This window comes from Lepus europaeus, chromosome 16, assembly GCF_033115175.1.
Source record: "Lepus europaeus isolate LE1 chromosome 16, mLepTim1.pri, whole genome shotgun sequence".
Lineage (NCBI taxonomy): Eukaryota > Metazoa > Chordata > Mammalia > Lagomorpha > Leporidae > Lepus > Lepus europaeus.
Genome location: NC_084842.1, coordinates 44,099,612 through 44,122,048, shown reverse-complemented (window position 1 = coordinate 44,122,048; position 22,437 = coordinate 44,099,612). Strand labels below are relative to the sequence as shown.

At 42.2% G+C, this 22,437-nt stretch overlaps 1 protein-coding gene across 1 annotated transcript in view; it reads left to right on the top strand.

Moving 5' to 3' along the window:
• EBF2 (EBF transcription factor 2) overlaps window positions 1-16,440 on the top strand; it is a 201,989-nt gene extending 185,549 nt beyond the window's left edge. The window contains exons 14-16 of the mRNA XM_062213232.1: window positions 295-480; window positions 8,720-8,887; window positions 15,897-16,440. Of these exons, the coding sequence (XP_062069216.1) occupies window positions 295-480; window positions 8,720-8,887; window positions 15,897-15,928 (386 nt within the window). The 3' untranslated portion in view covers window positions 15,929-16,440. The remainder of the gene's footprint in view (window positions 1-294; window positions 481-8,719; window positions 8,888-15,896) is intronic.
• The last annotated feature ends 5,997 nt before the right edge of the window (window positions 16,441-22,437 follow it).

Genomic DNA, 22,437 nt, shown 5'->3' with positions numbered 1-22,437 from the left:
CTACAGTTTGTGAGATGGCCTTCCGCGCCACATTTGTTCATTCAGTCCTTAGTCTGAGCTGGAGATATTGAGGGCTGGTTTGAAAGAAGAGGAAGGAAGGAACATCAGGGATATCACCTTGCTTTGGGAACAAACCAGAGGGTGAAGACGAACTGCACACCTCCCAGCCCTGCACAGGAGCAACAGCAACTTGGCAGTGTTCCATGGTTGGGGGCTGGTGCAGACCTGGGCTAGGTACATGTGGCCTGACTGTGCACACCGGTTGGTTTACCTGAGCTTTTCCTGTATTGCCAGGATACATCCGCAACACAAGCAGCATCTCTCCACGGGGATACTCTTCGAGCTCTACACCTCAGCAGTCTAACTACAGTACCTCCAGCAATAGTATGAATGGTTACAGCAACGTCCCCATGGCCAATCTGGGCGTCCCAGGGTCACCAGGCTTTCTCAACGGCTCACCCACAGGCTCCCCTTATGGAAGTAAGTGCTCTGTCCGTGCGTCCAGCTCTCTCTGCCTTTCCGTCTCTGGGTTTTACTATTGAGCCTTTCAAGGGAAAATTGCTTTCCTAAATAATGCTGGCTCTTTGGGGGAGTAGCTCAGTTTCTTTGTGAAATGTCCTTCCTGCCTTGCATTCTGTCCCCTTAGTTGGAATTTGATTCATTTGGTTACTCAGTGCCTTCTGGGAGAAGAAAAAGAATGACGTGATTCCTTTATTATAGTGAAAGAGTAAATTATAGCGCTTCAAAAAGTTCATAGAAAATGAGTATTATGAAAAACTATATATGAACTCAAAATTTTTTTTGTACCAGGTAACTTTTGATTCTGTTTTCCATGAAGTTTCTGATGTGCCTTGTCTTATGGCTTGTGAGGATGACTGTGAACAGTTAAGATTCCATTTCCTTTACTAATATGGGTGTTCTTTATTAGATACTCTCAGATGTAATATTTCATCTTCATAAGAACTTTCTGAGGTTAGTATTTTTATCTCTATGTTATAGGTGAGAAACCGTAGCTGGAGTCCAGCAGGGCAACTGGGCCCAAAATGGATGACTGGAACATGACTCTATGCTTCTTTTTGACTTTGTAACATGATCCTCCCTTCCCTTCAGTACCTCCAGAGAGGTGAAAGTTGACTGTGGATAATACTGAGATAGATCGAGACAGAACCTCCTAATCTTAATCTTTGGTCTAGCAGCAAAGTTGACACTCTGGCAGTTGTGAACACTCATGGGACCATGGCACAATGGTCCCAGGAGCCTGGACAGAGTGTGTTTTTCAAATCTCAGAGAAAGCTTCAGGCCAGGGGACATGCTGGCAGGCAGCGTCTGAAGTGATTGAGGAGAGTTCTTGAAATCCTGGGTGTTGTTGCAAGGCTCTGCAAGCAGTCCTCTCTTCACCCAGAATGGTTCCTCTTGCCAGGAACAAGGACGTGTCAAGGACAGCACACAGCCATATCCACCGCAGTATAGGAAGCGACACGCCTAGGAGGCTGCCTCTCACAGCCTTTGGACTTTTGGTTCCCTGGGGAAACACACGCCCATGAGTAATTTCTAGTTTATCTGTACAGTTCAGTCACCCAGCCCTCTGCACAGTGTGATTAGAACAGAGCACCAAGTAGCAGAGGGCAGGAGGGGTCGATTCTTCTAGCACAACTGGAATCTTGTTACTGCAAAGTTCTATGTTGTGTCTCGTCAGATGGCCCAGGCTAATTAGATTAGTGTGGTCCAGGGAAACAAATTATTGCTTGATTTGTTTCTTGGCTTGGTTTTGCCTTATCTGGTTCCAGAAATGTTGGAGGAATCATAATAGTCAGATGAGTGTGTGAAAGTACAAACTAGAAACTAGTAAGAAGCTGAGATAAAAGGAAAAAAAGTATGTTTAGGAAAATTAAATCAATCCAATGACAAGCATAGTTGTCATTTGGTTCATCAGGGCAATCATTAATGTGGTTCTGAATTTTCAAGATGCTAAAGCAAAGAGAGACCACTACTTGCTATATGAGGTTATGTCCACACGTGTATTTTCTTAGGGAGCTCAGAAGGAATGTGGATCCTCCCACTGTGGAGCACTTAGGGAGGTTTCCCCCAGACTTCCTCATAGAGAAGGTGTCCTGTGTGGTAAAAGGCTCACATCGTTAACAACCCCTGTAAGTGATGTGATGACAAGAGACCACTATGTGAATAATGCTTACCTCTGGAATCCAATCAGATCCTCACAACCACCTTGCAACCTGGATATACTGATTATCATTGCCATTTTCCCTTGTACAAAATGAGGAGATATTGTATGGATTAGAACCAATAAATAGCAAAAATGAGACTAGAACTCATGTCATCAGACTCAGGATACTGTGTTTTTAAATTATTCAATACTATAAGACATATTCACTCTATTTTGTAGTATTTTATTAGTCTGAACCATATGAAATTTCCTCTATTTGACTACTTTTGATCTATAAAAACAGAAATGTCATATAGTGCAATCATATATTCTTATTTGTAAAAGGTTGAACCACATGAAATAGTTTGTCTTGATTGAAAGTGGTCAATCCAATACTATAATGTATGGTGTGGTGATAGGGAAAGAGAGAGAGGTTGAGGGGGGAGACAAAGAGATGGAGAGAGGGAGGTAGAGAAGGAAGGAAAAGGTCAATGAAGATGCCCAGTTGTATGTCAATTGCTTAATGTTCTTACTGGATAATTCATTTGGAAGGAAAGAACTCCCGCCCACTCCAGCAAGTAATGAATGACTCCTTTCCACTGTTCTTTCATGGTCACCCACACTCCCTCCCACAGGAAAATTGATCACACCCTAGATCTTGAAAGTCCCCGGTGAAATAAGACAACATACAGAGAGTAGGCGGAAGAGAAAAAAAGGCCTGCTGCCCAGTTGGAAGATGGAAGGACGTAGAGGGCCTCCTCTCTGCTGCTCCTGTAACTGTGGTGATCATTTGCACCTTCATTTTCCCTGGGATGCTCTGAAGGGGCTGCAGACCAGGATTAGGATTCCAAACAATGCATTCATTACAATCAAATTCCCTACTGCAAAAACTGCTGAATACCCAATGGAGTTCATTACCATAGCACCTGACCTGTATTTCTAACCAGAGAAGTCTTCACTTCTGTGGGAAATACAAGCAAAGCCCAGGGGAAAACATTTCATCAGTTCCGTTGCTTATGTCCAAAAGCACAATTCTGGGATATTTCATTTTCTTTTTTAAATGAGTTTGATGTGGCTGGACCATGCCATAGAACAATCACTTGCCAGAGACATTAAAAAAGAAACAGAGCCAAGCCTCTCAGTCAAGTTCGACTTGCATTACAGCCAGTGCCGAGTATCAAAAACCCGCATCTTTCCTGCATTTGCTCTCACACTACTTCAAAAATGGCCAAACAGATGTTTTTTCAATTTCACATACAAACTTCACTTCCTGGCGGTAGCAGTGTGTGCCAAGTTCCAGCTCAGTGTAAGTTTTTATGGCTGAATTCTAAACCCCTGACAATAGGGGGTTATAATGAAATGCTGACAGAGCCCTCAGCGCCAACAAACGCAATGGCTCGATGCAAAGGAGGCTGTGTGCCCTGAGAGTTCCAGCTGGGGCTGTGCAAGCCAATCAATCCTTGTAAGAAGGAAAGTGGTTTTTCCTTAGCTCCCCACGTTCACATAGATTTCTGGGCCAGACGTGCTTGCCTTTACTTTGGCCTCTCTCCATAGAAAGATACAAAGCCAGAGAATTTCTCCAATGGAAGTATGAGTGATCAACTTTCCTAGCATGGGTCCCTCTGTTGTCTCCAACAAGGGTCTACTCAACAAGCTTGCAACACCCATGGGGACCATTCTTCCAAAGTCTGTAGCCACCAAGCCAATCCAAAGTTTGGGACAGAGTCCACACAGGCAGGCATCCAACCTGTTCTCAAGGATTCTGACTTCACTTACAGTCCTAGACTATGCCCTAGGCTTCAATATTTTTACATTTTCAAAAATAAATATTAAGACATTTTCTGTTGTAAAATGTTAAATGATTATTATAGCAAATGTAGAGCATGTGGAAATAATTTTTAAAGGAAAGCAAATTCCCACTGTAAGAAATAAGCTCTATTTAACATTTTGATATATTTCTATTGTATTTCCTTGGAAAAGTAAGAAATATATCCTATTACAATAGGAACAGTCTCTGTATAGACAATTTGAAAAGCGTGTACAGGTAAAAAGAAGGGAAGAAAAATGACAAAGTATTTCCGTGCAGAGATACAGGCTTTTAAAGTATGCCTCAGTCATGGACAGATACATTTGGAAAATTGCAGGGTTTGCTCTGATGCACAGTTAATGAGATTTTGCCATAAAATCAATGAAAGGAGGTGGAAAGAGAGAACTCAGATTCCCAAAGACACAGGTAGGAAGCTGCGTCTTCACAGAATCCCTCCGTGGTACAGACCTGGCTGCTGAGAGTGGAGCGAGGAGTAATGTTTGCTTTTGAAAATTAATGACAGTCATCAGGCTTTCTCCAGGAGTTTGTGAGCTTTTGAGTCTGTTTGGATTTTGCTTCTGTTTGGTATCAGAGGTAACAGACAACTTTGTTTAGCCTTAGGTCAAAGAAGGAAATTAGCATCATTCAGGAAAGCCATTGTTCCTATTGCTAAGAATCATATTATTTCTTTTTAAAGAAATAGAGATTTTTCTATTCTTAAAGTTTAATAGTTTCTACTTGTTTTTCCTAATTCAAAAGTAATACATGTTCATTGTAGGAAATTTTGAATTAATGGACAATTGAAAGAAATATGTCTCAAGATATTCATAATCCTATCAGCAAGAGATACCATCATTAAATATTTGAATGTACATCACATCCTTGTACACTTTTGCTCTGTGTATGTTTTTTAAAAATAAAGTGGACTTGCTGTATATGTACTTTTTAATGTAATGTGCTTTTTCCTCCCTGAGGATACATACCTTTCCATGTCAGTAAATAAAATACTATTTTAATGTTTCTATTGTATGAACGTAATATAGCTTATCTTATTTTGGGTTACTTAAGTTATTTCTCAGTTTTCATTATTATAAAATGCCCTTGGATTGATTTTTTTTTTGCACATTATTATCATCTCCTTGGGATTAATTTCTAGAGATTAAATTAGTGGGTCAAAGGATATGCATATTTTAAAATACTTTGAGATGCATTGCCTAAGTCTCTCCAGAGAAGTTAATTCTCCCGTTAGTAACAGAAGAATATGTTTCCCAGCCCTTCTCATTTTTTTCTAATCTTTATCAATTTATTAAGTGGAAAATAATGTCTTGTTGCTGTTTCAATTAGCATTTTATTATTAATCAGTTTGAGGGTTTCTATATGAGTCTCTTGGTCATTTTCATTTTTCCCCTTTTGACTTTCTTTTTTGTGTCCTTTGCTTATTTTTCTGATACAGTATTTTTCTAATTAGCTTATGAAAACATTAGCTATTGAGGGTATGAACACATTTAAATAATTATTACATATCTTTTGCCTTTATTGTGTGGGTTACAGAGGATTTTCATTTTATAGCAAACCTGTCTTAAAACAAGGTTTGTGCAAATTACATGACTTTCCTAATTTTTCTACTAACACGTTTATAATTTTGCTTTTACTCTTTAATCCACTTAGATTTACTCCGGTGTTTAACATGAGGAGTACTCCCAGTTTAGTTTCCAAATGTCTGGTGTATTGTTTCCATGTACTTATGAAACATCACTGTTATTAATATTAGTTTTCATAGACTCAGGTATATTTCTAGATTCTGTTTTGCTCCAAAGATTTGCCTATCCATTTCTGTGTTAATGTAACATTGATTTCATTGATGTAGGTTTATCATAAGTTTTAAAAGCTAAGTCCCCCTTGCCCTTACTATCTTAAAAAATGTTTTAACAAATTTTCTGGCTCTTACAATGTTATTGGCTTTTGAAACATATAAACAAAGAAATTGTACTTGTTGGAATATACAAATTAAAATTCCTTTTAGGATTTTGGCCGGCACCGTGGCTTAACAGGCTAATCCTCCGCCTTGCGGCGCTGGCACACCGGGTTCTAGTCCCAGTTGGGGTGCCGGATTCTATCCCGGTTGCCCCTCTTCCAGGCCAGCTCTCTGCTGTGGCCCAGGAAGGCAGTGGAGGATGGCCCAAGTGCTTGGGCCCTGCACCTGCATGGGAGACCAGGAGAAGCATCTGGCTCCTGGCTTCGGATCAGTGCGATGTGCCGGCTGCAGCGGCCATTGGAGGGTGAACCAACGGCAAAAAGGAAGACCTTTCTCTCTGTCTCTCTCTCTCACTATCCACTTTGCCTGTCAAAAAAAAAAAAAAAAAAGGATTTTATTATCATTGCATTAAATTTTAAATTAACTTGAATAAAATTTGGCATTTTAAAAAATTGTTAGAATGGTCTATGGTTGTTCAACTCTGCAACAATTATTTTATGTCACTGTGTAAAGCCTTTTTTTTTCAAGATGTATTTGATTTTTATTTGAAAGGCAGAGAGTGACAGAGATCTTCCATCTGTTGGTTCACTCCCCAAATGGTCTCAATGGCCAAGTTGAAGCCAACAATCAGGAACTCCATCTGGGTCTCTCATGTGGGTGACTGGGGCACAAGATCTTGGTCCATCTGTGCTGTTTTCCCAGGTACATTAGCAGGGAGCTGGATCACAAGTGGACCTGCTGAGACTCAAACTGGCAATCTCATTATGGGAATTTGGCATTGCAGGTTAACCAGTGTGCCAAAACACTGGCCCCACTAATTAAAGTTTAAAGTCACTTCTCTTCTACAGAGACAATGATATTTTTTCCAATAAGCCTCACTTTAGGTTGGGATGTGTTACTAGAAGAAAGTACCTATCAAAGTAAGTCATGTACTGACTGTAAATGGGACTGAATATGTGTGGGAATGCCTAATTCACAGTACAAGAACCTCCTCCATCATGGTGTCTGGGGAGAAGGCTCTGCTACTGCAGGTGCTGAAACCAAGGTGTTACATTGGTGCCTGCATGGCCCATGCAGCATAGCAGAACGTGAACTATCCACAGATTCAGGGCCTCCCGTGTCTCAGATTTTCTTTTACCTTATATTGCATGCCTTAAAGAAAGTTACTTTTTGTTTTTCTATATCTTTGATGCTAAAACCAAGGCTAGAAGAGGGACTTTGGCTTGGAAGTATGAATAAGAATCATTCCTAATGTTTTACCCTATATCCTATCTTAATATAGTGAACTGGCCCAATTTCTCATTCACTAACATCTTCAAATATTACATGAGATTCTTCCAGAACTCTGTCCTCCTTTCCAATGTTTCCCCTTTTTGTTTTGTTACTTGAGAAAAGACAGAGATATCCTCAGATGCTTCCTTCTGCATAGTTCTTTAAGTCAGGACTACCTATGAATAAATAGTTTGTAGAGAAAGCACTCTCTTTTTTTCTTTTCTTTCTTTTATTCTCTTTTGAGGCCTTTGCTTTGTACTTCTATTGTAAAAACATCATATAGGAGGTGTGCTATATGATTGTTTTATATATGCAATTGAGTGAATATAGACCAAGGTGTAATTTTTATAGGGAGAGAAGAAAAATACAGGTGGAGCCTTCAAGAGTACATCAACATTTGACTTTCAGTTCACCTTGTACTTCACCTTTTAATCATGTCCTCTCTTTCAAATATTCCTTTGTGGGGCCACTGGCCCACGGAACACACAGAGCAGGACTCCGTGCTGCTGTCTGTCGTGAGCATTGGCAGCAGGCTCCAACAGGTCTTCACCAAGCCACGTGACTTGAACCATTCAGAATTTTGTAGACAATGCTAAAATGAGCTCCTAAAACTTGACCTTGTACTGCAAGGTTCTGTGTGTGAGAGTTTTACCCTCATGTAATCTATCCCTTTCTTGAGCAAGTCAAACACAAGGAAGAAAATTATCTTCTTGTCTTGGTAGAGTGTCTGACATTAAGAGACTGGGGCACTTCATTGTGTAAATTGTCTTTATTTTTCCTGGAAATTACAGTTCTTAGTTTTTGGCTTCCCTCAAGTCATTTTAATGTTAATAGTGTTAATATTGGTGTGTTTTTTTTTTCTAAACATTATGTCAGGGGAAGCTGACTTGCAGCTTTATTTCCCAGGAGCTCTGGAAGTACAGGGAGAGGGAGATAATCTTGTAAATGTTAATAAACTTTTACATTTAATGAGGAAGTGGCCCACAGAGATGGTGCTCACAGAGATGTTAACCCAACAGATAAAACCTCTGGGGCCCTGGGACTTTCCAGGGAGGCTTAGAGCTCCTGCTCAGGGCTTCATTTTAGGGTGAAAAAAAAAGTTTCCATTGCAGGGTAGATTTGACGATTTTTTTTTTTACACGTTGGTCTTGGTCTTTTCTTCTTGCCAAGCTTCTACTCGTGAATTAGGACCTGTCACAGCATCTGCCTGCTGATGCCTTCCTGATCTCCCAGGCAGCGCAGTACTTGGACCTCTGTATCACCTTAGCATCGTGAACATTCTTCTGGTGGGACCATTACCACATTGGTGGTTAAAAGCAAGTATTCCTCCCACTGGACCAGGGGCCGCTGTGGTCGCACTCAGTGTTCTCTTTAAACCCCTGGACTCTGCAGCAATTCCTGGAAATTAATAGTTTGTCAATAAATGTATGCAGAATGTGTATACTGAAGAAAGGTCTTACCCTCTAGATGAGTCCCTTTCTCAAAGAGTCCATTTGCTTTCCAGTCATGTCGTCAAGTCCCACCGTTGGATCCTCCAGCACATCCTCCATCCTCCCGTTTTCCTCTTCAGTTTTTCCTGCTGTCAAACAGAAGAGTGCCTTTGCCCCTGTCATCAGGCCCCAAGGCTCCCCTTCGCCAGCCTGCTCCAGTGGCAATGGAAATGGATTCAGAGGTAAGCCAAGGTACCACTTTGGGAGTCAGCATGACACACATGCCACAGAGCGCAAAATAAGAGCCTACAGCACATCATTTGATAGCTCTAGCCATTTACCCATAAAGAGATGATATTTTCATCATGGGCCATGAGTGGCTTATGCAAATGGGCTCATACTCTAAGCAATTCAAGGGAAACAGAGAAGCTGGCCAAATCTGCTGGTCACAGAGCTGACCATAGTAAAACCATCTGTACCATCCAGCAGTGTCTGAACTCCTCGGCACTATGCTGTCCACAAAGCTATCTCACTGTTTTCCAGAAGGTTCTGGTCACCCCAATCAGGTGCCATGGGCTGATCACTGCTTCCTTGATCAGCTTGCCATGTGCAGTGCACACGTATTCCCGAGGCATACATGGACAGGCTCCATCAGGAGCAACCGGTAATGTCTGAGAATTCTGGTTACATGCTAGTCAAATTGATAGCAGGTGTCTGATCAAGGATGAGGTAGGAAAGGAGGAGGAAAAGACATACTGTTTCTAAGAAGAAAAATTAATATCACCTGTCAAATCCACTTTTGAGCAATGTCCTAAAATATGATATGACATGACGTAACACAAATGTGATGAGTACATGAGAATCTAATCATCTTGCTGTGAATGGGAGGCAGCTGATGGCAAAAGAGCAAATTGGAAACTGCTGAGCACTACGGCTCACTGGCAACTCACATTATTTTTAGGCTGCTCCTTGTGTTTTGACATGGAAACATTCAGGACGTGCAGTGTTGGGTAAAACCAGGAAGGGCAGAGGTTTGGTTAATGTCTCATGGATCAAAGCCTCCGGGGTCAGCAGAACTTGATGGGGAGCCTGGATGGGCTGGGCTGTCATTGGGATGGGAACTGTCTGTGGCCTGGTGGTGGTGTGTGGGCTCCTAATCCTTTCGGGACATCTGTGAAGGGTCCTCCTCTATCTGTGACCTGGGAGGTATGCCTGGTCCCTGTTGCATCCTAGTACTAGGAGAACACAGTGACTCCTCAGAGTCAAGACACTTGACAGAGAACTGCGCAAACCAGAACTGAAAATGCAGCACTGGGGAGCGCTGCCGAAAATGCTTTTCCTCCAGTGAGGCAAAACAGCTGGATCTCCATGCCACCCAACTTGTGGGTAGTTGGAAACATCTGTATATTTGATGGAACTTTTTTTTTTTATTTTCACCCAGATGTCTAAGCTGTTGGGAAATAGGTTCAGCCTGTAGTTAAGTGTCTCCACCTGCCTCATCTCTCAGCTGAAACCAGTGGTTTCCATCCCATTGCTAGCGGATGTGCCAGACTGTTTTCTGTGATCCTTTCATCTCCAGATTGCGACAGGAAAACAATGACTGAATACTCACTGTGCCCACCCCTTCCCCACATCTTTGTCAGTGATGATATGCCCTCTAAGTCCTCTGGTGTCCTTCCTGAGCCTTAAACAAGTGGAAGCCACATAGATCTCCCTGGGGACAAGCAGAGAGAGAGAGAAAACAAGAAAGCGCCAGCTGCCCTCCACTCTGGCACCAGTGGAAGACAGTGTGATCCTTTCCTTGTTACCAGCAGCTCGGCAAGCAGGCTCAGCTGCACTTGAAGGAAAACAGCGTGGCTTGACCTCCACCTGCTAGCACTCCTCTACTTCCTTTCTCATGTGTGCCCTGGGTGGGGTCGAGCAGAGGCAATTGACAAAGACAGATCTTCTCTGTCTGGGCGGCCCAGGAGACTCACCATGGGGCTGGCCCAGCTCCTGGCTTGCAGGGAGGTCAGTTCCTTCCCTAGCACCCATGGCCTGTAATCCCTACACTGCCTTTTTCTGCACACCCGGGCTCCCTGCAGTGTCGTTGGTCATCTTTGAGTCAGCCCAAAGAGCTGAACAGGAGTCTTGTTATGATTCCCTGTTGGGGCAGCCACAGCAGAAGTAGCCAGAAGACTATCCAGCGTCATCAACCACACAAACTCCTGCATGCCACTGGTCAGAATACCTGGTCTGAGAGTGACTGGGCTGTACATTCTCCATTGTGTCTGTACGTTGACAGCTTCATTGGGTACATGCAGCTACAGGCCCCAGACTCTAGCTTTATTCTGCAGAATCACTGCAGAGTCTCAAACCATTGGCGGACATGAGGATCTGTACACTTGGGGTTTTGCCAAATAATCAACCTCAAGTGGGCATTGCTTAGAGCGAAGTTTTATTCACTAGTTGACAATTAGAGAAGGCAATGGAAAGGTATAGTTCCCCCCAAACAAACTGCTTCTTTGAGAAGCAGTTGGCTAGGGCTTAAAAAAAAAGATTTATTTAATTATTTGAAAGGCAGAGTCACAGAGAAGCAGAGAGAGAGAGAGAGAGAGAGAGAGAGAGAGAGAGAGGTCTTCTATCCACTGGTTCACTCCCCAAATGGCTGCAACAGGCCAAAGCTGTGCCAATCCAAAGCCAGGAGCCAGGAGCTTCCTCCAGGTCTCCCATGCTGGTGCAGGGGCCTAAGCATCTGGGCCATCTTCTACTGGTTTCCCAGGCCATAGCAGAGAGCTGGATTGGAAGTAGAGCAGCCAGGACTTGAACCTGCACCCATATGGGATGCCAGCACTGCATGTGGTGGCTTTACCCACTACGCCATAGTGCTGGCCCCTTAAACCTTATAGCAAGGGTTAGGAGAGAGTCCAGGACATTGATGCTCATACAATATAAGCCAGATCCTCCCTTGTGCATGTTCAGAAAATGGTAGCAATCTTAATGCAGAGAGTTTGCATTATAGTGAGGAAAGTTCAACCTAGATGGCAAAGATCTGTCTCAAATTCCTTGTTTGTGGTAGTAAGCTTTCCTGGAACATCCTCTGAAAACAAAGTCAAGAGCGTTTGCACTTACAAACTGTTTCACACTCTCTTCTCCTGTTCCTGTGACCCCATTTTTGCCTAAATCGTACAATAGGCTACAAAACCTCTTCTGAATCTGACAATTCATTCCAAATTTTTTTTCTTTTCTTTCCTCCCTCCTTCCCTTCCTTCCTTTCTCTCTCTCTCTCTCTCTCTCTCTCTCTCTCTCTCTAAATTAAAGAGAAAAGAGGAAGAGTGGAAGGGGATGGGGGGAGAACACCTATCAATTTAGGGTTTTGGTCTAGAAATGCAAAGAATTATGAATATATAAAGTGCTATGTGGAGAAATCAAAAAGAATTCTGAAGAGAACCCCAAAGAGTTTTAATGGTCGGCAAAACACACAACTCAAGTTTACCAGTTGTGTTTGGAGTTCTGGTTCAGCTTCCTCTGGGCTGTGTGAATCTGTGCAAGTCATAATCTTAGAGTCTCCACTTCCTAGTCTGTTAGGTAGGAAAATGAAAAGCTATCCTCTAAGGTTGTTGGGAAATAATTCGTGTGAGGAAGTAGGCCAGGTAGAGGATGTTTCCTGGAGCCTGGTGGGAGGTTTGGGTTTTCACAGGGTGCCTCCTGCTCTTCTTCATTGTGGAGCAGATGAGTGGAAACTCAGTGTCCAGCTCTGTGAGGTGGCCTGCTGAGGGCAGAGGTAGAACACAGGCTGATGGCTCCTGCACTTTGCAAGCACTAGATGAAAGAGGCCTGGGGCCTGCACTGTGGTGCAGTAGGTTAAGCATCTGCCTGCAGTGGACGCCGGTTCAAGTCTTGGCTGCTCCACTTCCAATCTAGTTCTCTGCTATGGCCTGAGAAAAGATGGCCCACATTCTTGGGACCCTGCACCCACGTGGGAGACCCAGAAGCTCCTCGCTCTTGCTTCAGACTGACTCAGCTCCGGCCATTGTGGCCATTTGGAGCCACAGGAGGATGGAAGACTTGTCTCTCTGTGTCACCCTCTCTGTGACTCTGCCTCTCAAGTAAATAAATAAATTAAAAAGAAAACAAAACAAAAAACCTGATGCCTCTGGCATCTGAGAGATTCTAAAAAAAAAAAAAAAAAAAAAAAGAGTCATGGAATTGTAGGGGCCTGAGAAGCAGGGAGCCCCATCTCTCTGGTGACAGTGGGAGACCAGAAACGCAGGCCAAGGTGCCCGGTTGGTCCCAGGCTGATGAGGCTGTTCCCTAGACTTACTGCAGGGTGAGGTGCTCTCTATCACAAGCAGAGGGCATGTGCAGCCAACACTCAGCAAGACTCCCCGTTACTGAGTACTTCATGCGAGGTGCTACACTGAGTACTCCAGATGGTTACCTCCTTTAAGTCTTGCATTTTCACCATGGCTAGGTAGGCAGCTTGCCATGGCCATATACCATGTGACCAGTGACCTGGACCCAGATGGTTAGCATCTAGAGCCCATTATGCTCTGACAGTCTGCTGTCTCTCTGAGAACAATAATTGTAAAATTCCTTGACTCTTCACCCAAATCTACTTACCACCTGGACCAAAAGGAGATCATTACTTTATCATGAAATGCCAAATGTAAAAAGAAATTGGAAAATAGAGTTACATATACCACCACCAGAAAAATGCTCGCTTTTTCTGCAATTAACAATTGCTCTCTGTTTGTTGGCGCTGGTTTCTGTGAGCAAGAAGTCGGGGTCACTCTCTCCTAAAGATCCAGCCCACCCAAGTGTTGGATGTGAGACTAGGAAGAAAGAAAGTGGATAAAATCTGCTACTACCTACATGTTGTGGATCTTTTTTCTTTTTTTGAGCAACTCTACTCTCATAAGCCCTGTTAGTAACTGTACACCCAGATAAAGGAAGGGTGTTATACATGTAATACATGTAAACTTAGGGAGTTATACATGTAATGGGGAAGTTCAAGTTGAGAACATGAGTGACTGGGATTCTACTGCCAGAGAGCTCTGTGTGCAACCTTCATTGTTGCACCTTCTGCCTCATTTATCAGGTGCTTAGAGTTGATGAGTATAGATTGTCGAGATGATATTATACACTATGTGTCTGATTCATTTTCCAGTTCCCTCCAGGAAAAAAAAAAAAAAAGAACTCCTCTACTCTGGGATAATTACTAGGATTGCTATATCTCCAAATCATCAGGGAGTGTCCAGAATCGAACCACCTTTATTGAAAAGTTACATCGATTCAATATATAGTAATACAGGCAAAAATAATTAAGGCTTTGCTAGCTGTGTTAGACCTTAATCCAGATCTCACAAACATTCAATAAAGGCTGTATGAGCAGGGAAATAGATGGCTGACAATTTTGCCTGAGAGGACTAGCTGGTGTGTTAGAAAGGGGTCGGGGGAAGAGTGTGAGGTGAGAATGAGGAGAGGGAAGAAAGAGGGATGGGTGGGAGAAAATGGAGAGAATTTTGGCCATTTGCTTGTAAGCTTAGTAAGTACTACTCAGCAGAATGCTTCTATGATATTTGATAATCCCCTAGATACAATATAGATGATAAAACCCAAAAGAATCGAATATTCTAGATATGGTTAAAAATTTTAGTGCGAAGAAACTCTTCTGCCACTTTCTAAGAACGTGGACATTCTATGGGCTTGCCATCAGAAAGTCAAATCATGCAGATTTATTTCCCATATTTAGGGAACACCTTGGACATAATTTTATCCAGACAGGATTGCTTGCATCCTCCTGATTGGAGGGGGCACTGAACAATGCATTTGAATAGGGGTTGATGAGTGGGAGTTGAAATGACACCCAAATTAGGAAGGAAATTAAATCTAATTAAATCTTCTACTCCAGTGCATCAGGATTCAGTGGAAAATAGCTCACGTATCAGTATGCAGTAAAAGAAGATAAGCCAGCTTGAAAAATAAAGAAAAGGGGCCAGCGCTGTGGCGTAGAAGGTTAAGCCTCATTGCAGTGTCAGCATCCCATGTGGGTGCCAGTTCAAGTCACAGCTGCTCCACTTCAGATCTAGCTCTCTTCCAATGGCCTGAGAAGGCAGCGGAGGATACCCCAAGTGCTTTTTTTGGACCCTGCACCCACGTGGGAGACCCGGAAAAGGCTCTGAATCCTGGATTCGGCTTGGCCCAGCCCCAGCTGTTGTGGCCATTTGGGGAGTGAATCAGTGGATGAATCTCTCTTTCTCTCCTTCTCTCTCTGTATCTCTGCCTTTCAAATAAAAAAATCAACAAAAAATTCAATAAAAGCTATTAAAATTTAGGAAAAGCTAGTCAAATTTAGGCTAGAAAGGATAATCCTAAGGGTGCAGATGACTCAGCAGTTACAACGTCCCTTGGGACACTACATCCCATATTGGAGTGACAAGGTTCAAGTCCCAGCTCTGCTTCTAACTCTTGTTTCCTGCTAATGCGCACTCTGGGAGGCAGCTGATGACGGCTCAAGTAGTTGGGTCCTTGCCAACCATGTGGAAGACCTGGATTGAGTTCCCAACTCCTGGTTTCAGTTTGGCCTAGCCCTGGCTACGGGCATTTGGGGAGTGAACTAACAGATGGGAGATCTCTCTCTCTCTCTCTCTGCCTTTCAAATTAAATAAGTAAATAAATAAACAAATAAATATTTTTAAAAAGAAATGTAGGATGGATAGAAAGTCTGATTTGTCAGACTTAAGTCACCAGGCTTAGCACCCTGAGTTTCCCTTCCTGTTCTAACTAAGTGATTTGGAACAGTGTATTCTGGAAGTTATTTTTGTCCAATAATGAAGAACACATCACACGTACAATGCAATCAGTTTACCTATTTACATCTATCGTCTCTCCTAAAAGTTCATTAAAAATGGGTATTATGAAACAACCTACATAGATTTCAAAACTTTTTTGCACCAAAATACGTTTATCTTTCCATTTCATTTTCCCATTAACTTTTAGAAGCCATTAATATGAAACAAAACATAACTTGTAGCCTGCCCAGCAAAACTTCAACAAGTTTTGTTTGGATTTCAGTAAGGATCCAGTACCTTTAATAGCTGTCTGTTAGCCCAAACCTTAGAAAATTTGTTCATGTATCTGCTGAGGGCCCTGTCTCCTTGGATTGTGTCAGACTCCATCACAGCCAAGCCTTCCCCACCCTCTCTGTGCGTTCAGTTGTTCATGTACCAAGTCTCTGAGTCTCATTGCTGTGCCGCTCTTTCCTTGCAGCCATGACCGGACTTGTCGTACCCCCAATGTAAAGAAGAGGAAGAACTGCTTTCCTATAGCACAAAACGACTTACTCTGATGGACCAATAAAGAGAAAGCACTATGAGCTCTTTGGGAGAATTATGCCCCAAATGAACATGCTGGGCAGATCTGGGTGTACAAGGAGCTGGCATCTTACTTGGTCTCACTTTCTTCCTGTAGCGCTGATGGCAGCTACACAAACTGACCCTCTTGGGGACAAGGACAAATGATGTCATTGGCGTGGTCAGTGCTAAGAGCAGAAATGCAATTCTTTGTTATGAACATTATGAAAACCACCTTCCTATGTTTGTAAAATATTTAAGAAAAAAATTGGCAAACAATTCATGCTTAATATTTTGGATACTATTTGTTTTTCTTTGTAGGAAAAAAAAGTTGAAAGTTTCTATTTTCTATGAAGCCTTTCAGATACCAATTTAGTTTATGCAGAAAAAAATTGAACAAAACAGGGTACCAGCATGGAAGACTTTCTTAAAACGAAACCTGAATTGAATGATGAAATGTTGTATGTGTGTTTGCTTATAGTTTAATCTCTTTAAAAAAAAAAAACAAAAAAGGGAAAAATTTTAAAATGTTTTACAATTATTTAAATAAATAAATGTGTAACTTATTGTAAGTAGAGGTAGCAATTAAGATCCTTTTTTGGAAGAGAGAGAAATTTCTCTTCCTGATGTAAAATGAAAATGATGCAAACATGTAGTAACAAGTTTTAAAGGTGTGTGATTATTACTGCAGTTATTAACTAGACTATTACCCCCCACCCTGCAGCCCCTCTTTTTCCATCATTTTATTGACCCATGGGCAAGAACATGTGTCTTATGTAGATTCCTACAGAATAATCCAGTATAGACACAAAGACTCAAATACATGTGCATACACAAATACTCAAGCCCATCAATTCATTCCCAGCTCCGTCTGCTTTCTCAATTGTCTACATGTGTCTCTTTTGGTGTTCACTCTTTGTGAATTTTTTTAAAATTCAGATTAGCTTTCAACATTCTCCTCTGAACAATGTAGAGAATTTCCATGTTTAGTGTGTCTCAGGCTTCAAGCATCCCAAGGAAAGAAGTAGCTCACCCTCAAAAAAGGCCAAAGCCACGTAACTTTCTTACCCAAGTTGCTCCTTTGGAATTCTTTCTTGCCAGAGCCATATACTCCCTCTGCTTTGCTTACCTGGTTCAGCACAGAGGTATAAAACCCTACAGAAATTCTCAAACAGGATTTGCAAAACAGACTTTGGGTTTTTGTTGTTGTTGTTGTTGTCATTGTTGTTTTGTTTTGACTCCTATGAGTCAGTCTGGGAATATCCAAGTCCTTTCCTATCTCTGTAAATTTCTCTTTCAAGGAATCAAGCTCTCTTGAAAAAAAAAAAAAAATATATATATATATATATATATATATATATATATATATATATATATACCCTGCTTGATGCTGTTCCCAGGTAAGAATGGGATGGGGTGGAGTGTGGAAGAGAAATGTTGAAAACTTGTAATTCTCTCCTTACATTTAAAGAAATGAAAATTCAGATTCTTGGGAGGTTCAGACATTAGAGTCATTTGGGTTCTAAACCATACAGGTACCCAGCCCTCCAATGGGTTCACCATGTTCTATGACTAACTCTTAGTGGGAGAAACCTTGCAGTAGAGTAGGCCTACGTGGTCCTGGAGATGTGCCCAGACTTACTTGGATTGCCAACAAGAATGTCATTTTTTCCCCAAGTCAGGGTTCTCCTTGTTGACTCTTGGCCCCACAGTCAAGTCTACACACAGGCTTTCATTTGGGGTTCTTGGTTTGGGTTCTAACATTGGAAATCGGTGCAGCTTTCATGGAGAAGCATCATTAGTGCATCTGAGCCAGTTTTAGATGATTATATACCTTCTGTCTGCCCCACTGATTCATGCCCACACCTACCCAGCCCCCAACGGTCTTACTTGCCCTCAGTCCATTCTAGAATCACCCAATATGACTCATATATTTCTATGCACATGAGAATCCAAGGTTTTAGAAACCTGGCATGCTTACAGCTATTACTGATAGTCCATCATAGTCAGGGCCTAAAGAGCCAAAATACGTGGAAACACAAGAACAAGTTCCCCAGTGCAAAATCTGAGAGAAGGGGACGAGTGTGTGAAATACAAACATTGTCATCCAAAAATGAAGGCAAGAACAAAATTAAGCATGTTTAGACCTGGATTTGAGCCAATTCAACATAAGGAAATGTTTTTTTTTAAGTAGCATTGCTTTTAGAACCTGTGAATTTTGCTCTTGCATGAAGATGAGTGCAGTACTGTCTTCAAAATGATTGTAGAATTTGTTGGTAGCTTTACACCGAAAAATGTGTGTAACTAAATACCAGACCTCCTTGACCATTCAGCTAGAACCTTGGCAGCAGCAGATCTATTTAATTGTACAAATGTGTGTAAGGACTATTTTTAGTGTACTAATAAATTAAAAACAAAATGACCCTGTCCTCTTTAGTCATTGCTGTTGAACCATTCTGGTCCCAGGTTATTTTTGTGCCACTTGGAATATGAGTATTTCTATAGGTAACTACACATCCTATCCTAGCTTTGTAAGAGGAGCTGTGTATGATTTTTCATTTAAAGGGACAATTTACTTCACTATTTATCTCATTTTTTGTTATAGCGTTGTAGTTCTTCCCAGTTTTTCTTTGCACATTTCAATATGCATGGTTTAAAAACCATTATCTTCTCTACCTTTTGTACAGTAAGATCTCATTTTCAAACTGTATAGTTTCATTTTATTGTTTTGCTTTGTCAGTTATATACAGTATAAAGTTGCTATGCACAGAGCTTTTTGTAAAGACAGCTTTTTTGTTTACTGTTTTTAATGGTCTTACTTATGAAAGAATATCTTGTTTGTAAAATGAATATGTCTACTTCAGTTTTAAACTTTAAATTATCCTAACGAAAAAATAAAATTTTTGTACTGTAAAAATGATTGGACCTTTGCATTTTATTTTTTGTAAGTGAAAGAAACTGGAATTTGTTCTTAACTTTGGGGATTATCTCATTGCTCCTGTTTCTTTAGCTCTGGCTGGAGAAATCTTAGTGTAACTTTTCCTTACATGAACAGAACCTGAGGTACTTGCTTGAAGGAGAGTGTATGTATGATTTTAGGTCATTTTCATATATCCATATGGTCAAATTCCTCCAAAAAAAACCTAAAAAATCAGGGGTTGGCATTGTGGCACAGTGGTTTAAGCTGCAGTTTTTGATGCCTACATCCCATATTAAAATGCTACTTTGAGTCCTAGTGTTTTGACAGGCAGAGTGGACAGTGAGAGAGAGACAGAGAGAAAGGTCTTCCTTTTGCCGCTGGTTCATCCTCCAATGGCCGCCACGGTAGTGCGCTGTGGCCGGTGCACCGCGCTGATCCGATGGCAGGAGCCAGGTGCTTCTCCTGGTCTCCCATGGGGTGCAGGGCCCAAGGACTTGGGCCATCCTCCACTGCACTCCCGGGCCACAGCAGAGAGCTGGCCTGGAAGAGGGGCAACCGGGACAGGATCGGTGCCCGGACCGGGACTAGAACCCGGTGTGCCGGCGCCGCAAGGCGGAGGATTAGCCTAGTGAGCCGCGGCGCCGGCCTGAGTCCTAGTGTTTTGCTTGTTATCCAGCTCTCTGCTGATGTGCCCGGGAAAGCAGTGATGAGACGACCTGCGTGCTTGGGCTCCTGCTGACCACGTGGGAGACCTGGATAGAGTTCCAAGTTCATAGCTTTGGCCTGGCCCAACCCCAGCCACTGTGACCATTTAGGGAATGAACCAGTGAATAGAAGATTTATTTCTCCCTCTGTCACTCTTTCAAATAAATAAAAAAGTAAAGTACATCTTAAAAAAAGAAACTAAAAATGTAAAAGGTCCTATTTGCTAAGTTGGATTTTGGCTCTATGGAACTCTTGAGTCTATTTTGATTTAAGACAAAACTGCTTATTAGTCTAATGTGATAAGTTGATCTGTCAGATGCTGAGTAAAGAATTGGAAGTTGGAACACAAACTCAATGCCTAACAATTTCCTCCCTTCCTTTCTTCTTCATTCTTTCCTTCTCCCTCCTTTCCCCCTTCCTTCCTTCCTTCCTTCTTCCCTCCCTCCCTCCGTCTCTTTCTTTCTTTTTTCTGAATAATAGAGAGACAAACACAGAGAGAGACAAAGAGAGCTCCCATTCATTAGTCCACTCCCCAGATGCCCACAACAGCTCGGCCTCGGCCAGGCTGAAGCTGGGAGCCACTAACACAATCCAGGTCTCCCACACTGGTGGCAGGGACCCAACTACTTGAGCCATCACCTGCTGCCTCCTAGGATGCACCTTAATACGAATCTGAAATTGGTAGCAGAGCTGGGACCTGAACCCAGGCATCCTGATATCGGATGTAGACATCTCACTTGGTTGTCTTAATTGTTAGATCAAACATCTGCCTCTCTCAATGCCTATTAAGTCACAGGAAGTGAAAAAGACACATGTTCATGAAACAGAATAATATAGAAGATAGCTTGTATCAAAGGTAGAAGAGCTGTAGAAGTTCAGAGAACAATCATGAGGGCTGGATTGGTCAGAGAAGGTTTCATGGAGGGTGTTGGCCAAACTGGCTTCCCAAGAATGCTAGGTATTTTGGAGTAGAGGTTGGTAGTGAGGACTACAGATGGGAAGGAGAGCAGGGACAAATAGATGTAAAGGGAAATTTACACAACACAGTTAGGGAAATGTGATCCTAAATGTGATTTCTCATCCAGAATAGTCACAAGTATATTTATAATTGGATTATCTCACCTCTTTCTATGAGAATACAAATATCTTCAGGGGCCGGTGCTGTGGCATAGCAAGTAAAGCTGCCTCCTGGAGTACTGGCATCCCATATGGGCACTGGTTCAAGTCCCGGCAGCTCTACTTCCCATCCAGCTCTCTGCTACCGCCTGGGAAAGCAGTGGAAGATGCCCCAAGTCCTTGGGCCCCTGCACCCGCATAGGAGACCCAGAAGAAGCTCCTGGCTCCTGGCTTTGGATCAGCTCAGCTGTGGCTGTTGTGGCCATCTGGGGAGTGAACTGGCAGGTGGAAGAACTCTCCCTCTCTCTGTCTCTCTGTAGCTCTGCCTTTCAAATAAATAAATAAATAAATCTCAAAAATAAAAGATCTTCCAATGACTTAAATTGCCTTCCTCATTATAAGAAGAAGAGATGCTGTTTCTAAACATAAACTGAGAAAGGCACTAGATTTTTCCCTTGTCTTAATGCAGACTAGGTCCTCTTCCCCTGGATCTTTGCATATCTGGAGCCTTATTATCTTCATGCCCTGGTTTAAGTATCACTGACCCAGGGAGGCCTTCACCACCTTCTGATGATGCAAATTGCCTTACTTGTTCTCTGTAACTAAGCTCTGTGCCCTTGTCATAATATACGCATTTATTGCTTTGTTGGTTTTCTGCCTCTATTTTAGACTGATGGGTCAAAGGACAGGGACCATAACAGTCTCAACACCAAATGCCTGAGGTCTCAAGAAAAGCTTGGTGAAGGAGAAGGTGAGCTCATTCACTCTTGTTCCCAGAGGCCACTCTGCCTTGTCATGTGGAGAGGCAGCTGTTCTGTCTCAAATGATAGGAAATGGCATCTCTTAGAGAATCACTTCTCAGGGTCTATCTTGCCAGTCAATTAATTAAAAAAAAAAAAAAGAATGTAACGTGTGGTTGTTTAACAAGCATAGAAAACTCAAAATGGAAGGAAAGAGAGGAAGCAGAGACCCCTGGCTTGTAGTCTCTAAATTAGGACTATAATTGATTTCATCGTTTTGTCTGCCTGTTCAGAGGAACCTTTCTGTATTTCTTTGTATACCTTACTAAGTTTTACCAGAAGACATGTTGGTATTGATTTTTCTGTGTCTTTTACTCTGGGGATACAGTGTTTCTTCTTCACCCTTCTTTTACTTCTGCAGATTTTAATTATAACATTAGAATATATACTGTTTTTTCATTCTGGTTCTTCTTGTCAGAGACACCAGTTGTATCTCTGGCTCCTATCATTTAAATCTGTCACATTCTCTATAGCTGCTCCTAAGTCTTAGTACACCTTTTTTTTTTTTAAGATTTATTTATTTTAAAGGCAGAGTTACCAAGAGGCAGAGGCAAAGGCAGAGAGAGAGAGAGAGAGAGAGAGAGAGAGAGAGAGAGAGAGAGAAAGAGAGAGAAAGGTCTTCCATCCACTGGTTCACTCCCCAAATGGCTGTAATGGCTGGAGCTGAGCTGATCCGAAGCTAGGAGCCTGGGGCTTCTTCTAGTCTCACATACAGGTGAAGGGTCCCAAGCACTTGGGCTGTCTTCCACTGCTTTCCCAGGCACATTAGCAGGAAGCTGGATCAGAAGTGGAGCAGCCAGGACTCAAACTGGTGCCCATATGGCATGCTGGCAATGCAGGCAGTGGCTTTACCTGCTATGACAGCGCCAGCCCCAATCTTAGTACATTTGTATGCTTGCTTTCCTCAATCTTATCCT